The sequence below is a fragment of the Adiantum capillus-veneris genome, chromosome 25, assembly GCF_014529385.1.
Source record: "Adiantum capillus-veneris isolate H3 chromosome 25, ASM1452938v2, whole genome shotgun sequence".
NCBI classification, from domain to species: domain Eukaryota; kingdom Viridiplantae; phylum Streptophyta; class Polypodiopsida; order Polypodiales; family Pteridaceae; genus Adiantum; species Adiantum capillus-veneris.
The window spans coordinates 79,439,723-79,446,675 of NC_140955.1; the positions used below are offsets into that span (position 1 = coordinate 79,439,723).

Below are 6,953 nucleotides of genomic sequence, written 5' to 3' on the forward strand. Positions count from 1 at the left end.
CTTTTAACTTCCCATAATTCATTTAGCCATGACTCTTTTACCTCTGGTCCTCTAGGATAGGTGCCATCAAGTGTGACCTAGCATAGGTGCTCTAGGATAGGTGCCATCAAGTGTGACCAAGCATCATTAGTGGTATTTGCAACCACATATTTGTCAATCTAAGCTCTTAGTTTAACCTCTTGTGTTTGTGCATTGATTTGTTCTTTTGACTCATCACCAAACTGAAGCTAAGTTTCTATTTCCATATCTTGTTGTGGTTTTGTCTCTATTTTTTTTTGAGGGGTTATTTCATCGATCTTGTTTTTTGGTACTTTGAAGCTAACTATTTTTCTTTTCTGTCTGTTGTGAGATTGGATTGGCATCATTACAACCTATGTAGTTTTGATTAGTTTATTGCACATTTTTCACCTTTGTTTTTCAAGTTCTGTGTAGGATACATCATCTATTTTAGTTCTAGATTTTGGTTCGATTTAAGACTCGCATCATAAGCCTCCATGATAGCATTTAGTGGTTCAAGGAGCTTGTCTACAAGCATTGATCCTGCTGACTTGATTGGAGGGGTTTTGTTTGGCTCCACTATTGAAGCTTCCATCTCCCGGTGTTTTTTCAATTCTCTCAAGCTTGAGAAATCTCTATGTCCATGGTTTCATGTTCATGCTTTTGTTTGGCTTTCAACTTCTTCCATTTGGCTTCTCAAGACTTATGTTGATTTCTACAGGATTTGACATTTATTTCCATTGGATTTAACGTGTTTGGTCTTTCTTACTCACTCTTTCCATTCATGGCTTCTTGAGCTTGAGCTATTATTACCATGTTGGTAGGAGAAATTTTATCGGCATCTAACCCACTTGAATTAGGTAGAATTTCTATAATATTCATTGGTGTCTTCCCTACTCTATCACGATTTTTAGGACAGTCCTAAATGAGATACGCCTCGCCACACTCTAAATAAAGAGAGTAAGGAGAGGTAGCATATATCATTAAAACAAGTTTGAAAGATTATGTATCAATTATAGAAGATGACAAGCACAAACATTATGTATGTCTAAAAATTATGACATTAAAATGAGCATCCGCTTTTGTAGCCGGTTACTATATTCCTAATCTTGATTCCCCTTTATATGCTTGCATGGATAGAGATCAACCATTTTTTGACAGAGAGAAAGATGTTTCTTATTTAAAGGCAAAGTTGATGTTATTGTCTTTGGGGATATATATCCCCACACATGAAAATATTGCAATATGATACACAACAATTTGATATGCCATACATTTTAGTTGGAGGACGTTCGCTTGCATGATTAAACTTCAATGGATGAGGAAGAGCCGGATCACTTTGGAAAGCTACTTATACACATGTGCAAGAGTGTGGATATGCTTATTGCAAATGATGTATCTTTATGGAGTAAACTCGATGTATTTACATGTAGAAAACACACTGAGCACAGTGTGATTCTCTCTATGTGAGTCTATGAAGCCATCATGTATCACATAAAGAGTTAACTATGTTTGGAAGTGTTTGACCAAATATATTAGACCAAAAGGAAAAAGTCTAAGGCATGCTATACATCACTAGATAGCTCTTCAAACGAAGAATTTAAATCTATATCGGACACAAAATCTAGAATTGATTTTAATTTTTTTACTAATCCCCACTTTTGAAAAAACAACTATTGAAAAATAGCTTCTCATCCTTAAAAGTCTACCACCCATTCATGCTTTCATTGATCAATCTTCATTCATAATTTCTTATCTTATACAGATTTCTTATTTATTGACAAATTATTTGTATTGGATGCAACCTTTATTTCATATTATTTCAATTGTTTTTTTCATATTTGTTGTTTATTGTAATTTAGAATGAGAATTTTATTGATTTTACTATAATAAATAAGATCTAAATTTTGTTGAAAGTGTTTGAGAAAGTCTAAGAAGCTAACCTAAATATAGGGGTTTCTCAAGTACCCTTTGAATGCATGTTAGATAGATTATTTCCTATAGCAAACCCCTTGAGTGTCGACATCACTTACATGAGTTGCAACTCGATCTACTCCACACTATCAGAGATGAAATATGCATGTGTCACAAAACATTTTGTCAACACCATTTTATGACACATAGATCCACTGAGAGAAGGCAAGCAACTCTATACTGAAAGGTAATTAAACTTTTGGCACAATGAAAATGTTACCTACATTATAAACCTTCAAATATTGTGGCTTGGTCTTCTTTACTTTCAGTAGCACTGGAAGATTGTGCAAGCTACCTTGCCCTCCACATTTTTTACCTCCGGATTGCACTAGTACAATGGTCAATCGTATGAGAGATATGGCTATAGTATAGCTTATTGATCTCTGAGAAGCTCTGCGAGTTGATCCCTTATCCAAGAGAGACCTCATATCGCCGTTCAAATGTGTGTGCTCATACACAGGGAGAGAAAAGAAGAAGAAGCTATCCAAAGGCAGGGGGACTCACTTTATGTAAAATCTATACATCACGTGCATTCAAAGACAATTTATAAAACTTCTTTACCATGAATTTCTCACCAGGAAAAGAGACCCTTGTCCTATTCAATCTATTAAATAATTTTTCGAGATAATTTTTTCAACATTCTTCTATATCTAAAAATGTGAAAATCTAGTATAAAATAATCTCAAAATGAACCAACAGATGAGATCTTTTTATTGCAATTCCCCCCCTCCCCTGAAGGACGAGCTACGAAGTAATTGCATACGAGTACAAAAACATGTTTTTTTTTTTTTTTGGGGGGGGGGGGGGGGGGGGGACGGGGGAGAGGAGGGGGGGGGTCCCATCCCTCCAAGCCTTGAATCTCCGTCTAGCTTTATCGTCCCGTCTTTTCAAGTTGAATCATCGGGCCAAAATTATAATGTTGTTTTTCAAAAAATTACTTTGGCCACCAAAAACATAGCAATTGCCACATGGCAAAGACTATCCACCATGCATAAGATCACTAGAGAAGAGAAAGAGAAGTTCAAGAATATTTTTGTAGGTGGTCTTTATGGATCCCCTTTGTACTGATGTGAAGAGATCCTTGCTGGTGAGATCGTTATGCCAAGCATAAGGTTTGTGAGGGAAACTTTGATTTAGTGTAAATCAAGATAAGGATGCATGTGATCTCGGAAACGTGATTGTGCCATAGTTGCAAAGAGATATCCTTGGTTTGCTTCAAGGATGAAAACACTTCTCGAAGGGAGTATTGTTGTTTGGGTCCATTGGCGAATGTTGAGAAACTCAACAGAAAGGGTTCCAATAGAGATGGTGATCCATGAGAAGCCCGAATAGGTGGGTAATCAACAATGGAAAAGGCATCTTAATTGATTCGTTTTCTCACTTGTACATAAAATCAAATGCTCTCTCTCTCTCTCTCTCTCTCTCTCTCTCTCTCTCTCTCTCTCTCTCTCTCTCTCTCTCTGGCTTTAACACTAGAATGGTAACCTAACAGGACATAAAAGTGTCCTTTCAAGGTTTTGGGAAATTTTTCCAAAACCATAGTAGATCCACTCATTTTGAAAAATCCTTTCATCAGCTTATAGTTCAATAACTACTACATATGGAAAAAATGAGAAACTTGTAATTTTTCTCATCCCTTGGTCGCTACAAGCCTCCAAAGTTGATAGACCAGTGCATTTTGCCCAAATCAGCAATTTCTTACGGTTGATTGCATATAAATAAGAGTGGAGATTTTTGTAGGACATGAGATAAAATGCCCCGTTAACTTCAATGGGTTGGTGACCAAAACATATGGTTGCTTTTACCTCACTATTTTTTTTTTGGGCAAAAAAAATAGGTACAAAAAAGTTGCATTTTTGCCATTCTGCGAACCTATCATCAAAGTTTCTATAGTCATGCTCAATACAGATACTATATACATGTTTTCTTAGTTGCATTTGGGCCTCTGGATTCAAAAGGAGCCATGGAGCATGTCAAAAGGATAATCGATCTCTTACAATTGGAACCTTGGGGGCAATGATAAAGTGCTAAATACAGCAAACATGAAAAAACTGGGTTTAGCATTATGACCTATAGAAACCCATAGAAACTACTCAATATCTAGCCAAGTTTGTAGTCTATGATTACTTATGGTTACTACCTACAAAATACACACAATTGGCCTAAGAAACTAGCAATATTGAGAAAGTTATACTTGCTACTCTAAAATGTATCGTATTCTTCAGCAACCAAAAAACTCAACCATCATCATATACTATGCTATATAGCATATTAGGTCCCCCAAAACTCAAGTAAGATTAGCTTTATGTTATACATTACACTTACACAATCAAAATTGAATTTGGATATCAACAAAGTCACCAAAAAAATCATAAAAGTGCTAATTTTGGCCAAAAAAAGGATTATGCAATTCTTGTAAATTGGTCATAACTTTCAATTTTAACACTTAGCTCTCCCTACAAGCATCAAAACATGTTGAGAACTATGAAAGCCTAACCTCTAGCCATCTAAACCTCACAAGCATGAAGTTTAGAGTGGTATAGTTGCCAAAAATTAAAAAAAAGCCAAAAACAAGACCCGTTTTTTCACACAGTTTAGGTTCAAAAATGTTGGGCAAGAGTAAGGTTAATGATGAGATCGATACTCAAAAAAAAATGCTAAGTTTTTTTCAGCTCATAAGGCAACTTTGTGGATATATAGCACCTAGAAATTCATGTTCATACTCTTCAAATAATTCAAGCAAAATGGTCACTTAACAGGACACAAAAGTGTCCAAGGACATAAAAGTGTCCTGTCACCATTCTAGTGTTAATGCAAATGCTCTCAGTACATTGACAATTGGTTCTCATATGTGTCACTTATACCAAAAAAGCAAAATGTTTCATATGTGCAAAGAATCTAACAAGGCTTGGATGTTCTTACACGAAGAGCCTTCTGGTAAGATGGCATTGTTACTAGCCTCTTTAAACTTTTGAGCATTTTGTCGTAGGACCTTTCCTTCATGTCCTTCCATAATGACCTTGATGACTCTCTCGATCTCGAATCTTTCAATCATTTTGCACTCATTAGTCATGTTGAACCGCAATCCAATTCTCCATTCCTCTTCAACAAACTTGGCATTAAAATATTGATCACTAAAGTAGGGCCAACAAAGCATGGGCACGCCATGGTGAATAGCTTCAATGGTGGAGTTCCAACCACAATGTGTGAGAAACCCACCAATAGACGGGTGCGCAAGGACGCGTAGTTGAGGTGCCCAATCAACGATGCGTCCTCTTCCATGTGAGGCAGAGAAAAGGTCTAGAGAGCGCTTTTCACCATTAGGGGGACTAGGGAGAAGACCGGGGCGAACGACCCAAAGGAAGCAATGTTGGCTAGAGAGGAGGCCATGTACAATTTCTTCAAATTGGGGGTAAGAGAGGCAAGTGACACTACCGAAGGAGATATAAAGCACCGAGAGCGGGGCTTGTTGGTCGAGCCAAAGAATGCAAGCCTCATCTTCTTTCCAAAAACTAGTGGTGCTCTTCTCTTCAAGAGAGTCGACAAGGGGGCCCACCCCATAGAGAGGCGGGTTCACACGAGAGGATAAGGCGTCGAATGCAGGGCGCTCTAGGGCGTCGAAGCTGTTGACGACGACGCAATGGGCTGTCTGGTAGCAGAGGAGCATCTCGCGCTCCATGAAGCGGAACATGTAGAGGTTGTCGTCGCCATGGTGGCGGAAGTGGGGCAAGTCACGGGCGTGGATGAGAGGGGGGAGCCCCGCTAAGCCCTCTGCGAACACTACATCTGGCCGAGGTTGGCCGCGGGCAACTTCCATGGCTGCAGGTGCAAGAGAGCGACTTCAGTCGAGCTGTGTGTGTGTGTGTGTGTGTGTGTGTGTGTGTGTGTGTGAGAGAGAGAGAGAGAGAGAGAGAGAGAGAGAGAGAGAGCGCGAGCGCTCACCGTGCTCGGTTGAGACGACAGGGTCTGTCATGAGATGGTGGTGGAAGAGCAGCGTGCTTTGGCTGGAGGAGTAGAGGGCGATGCGCGGGATGTTGAAGGCGTCGGCCACAAACTGAGTTGTCGCCGTCAGGAGCATGTCGGAGAGGAGGCACGTCACGCGGGAACCCTCCCTGTTGAGGCGAAGCACAAGCTGGTGCAGGTGGGGCCCCAGGCCCTTCTTCAGGGCCTCGAAGAATGCTTCCATAGACACGATCTGGCCCAGATCCAGGCCATCCATGGGCACGCGGGCTCTCCTTATCTCGCCCACAAGTTCCTCCTGGGAGGCATAAATGGGCTGCTCTTCTTCCTCCTGCTGCTGCTGCCGCAGCTCTTTCATGCGCTTGTGGATAGGGTCGATGTTCACGAAGGTCACCGTCACCCCCTTCTTTGCAAGTATCCTGCACAAGCGCATCATGGGGTTGATGTGGCCCTGGCCTGGCAACGGCACCGCCAACGCATGCTGCTGCTCCTTTGCCATCTCTGTTGCACTCAAGTCTCAAGCTTATTATCCTCACTCCCACATAACCCAGCCTATACTAGTATCGATGCTTAAATAGGACACCCGCATTGTGGGATGAATTTACGTAGAATCTGAAACAATGAACAATTGAGAACTTTGTTCCAATTCGCAAATTGGAAGGGGAAAGAACTTTCTATTTTTAAAATAGAAAGCGTGACAAAAATTAACCGCCCCCCAAATTCTCTCTCTCTCTCTCTCTACGTTGGTTCATGAGGAGCGTCGCTCCCGTGGCTCACACGGAGGAGCACCTCTCTCTCTCTCTCTCTCTCTCTCTCTCTCTCTCTCTCTCGCGAATGCGCAAGTGTCTATTTCTCTCTATCTATACAAGGAGTGTGAGGGTGGTTTGGCTCGAGAGTCTCTCTCTCTCTCTCTCTCTCTCTCTCTCTCTCTCTCTCTCTCTCTCGGTCGTCGATGATGGTCACTCTCCGCCTGTTGACACTATAAGAGGAGTTGTCTATAACTGTTAACATTGTCGCGAAAA

At 40.6% G+C, this 6,953-nt stretch overlaps 1 protein-coding gene across 1 annotated transcript; it reads right to left on the bottom strand.

Moving 5' to 3' along the window:
* Positions 1-4,647: 4,647 nt before the first annotated feature.
* Positions 4,648-6,608, bottom strand: LOC147425152 (7-deoxyloganetin glucosyltransferase-like). The gene is made up of 2 exons (XM_086500662.1): positions 5,914-6,608; positions 4,648-5,790 (listed from the first exon to the last, which is right to left on the bottom strand). Exons 1-2 carry the CDS (start codon positions 6,428-6,430, stop codon positions 4,853-4,855), a joined length of 1,455 nt encoding a protein of 484 aa, XP_086356788.1. The 5' UTR covers positions 6,431-6,608; the 3' UTR covers positions 4,648-4,852.
* Between the last annotated feature and the right edge of the window lie 345 nt (positions 6,609-6,953).

Coding starts and splice junctions, on each gene's coding strand:
- LOC147425152 (XM_086500662.1), bottom strand. CDS start 6,430: ATGGCAAAGGAGCAGCAGCATGCGTTGGCGGTGCCGTTGCCAGGCCAG. Junction 5,791..5,913: donor TGTCGTCTCAACCGAGCACG/GTGAGCGCTCGC, acceptor TTGCACCTGCAG/CCATGGAAGTTGCCCGCGGC.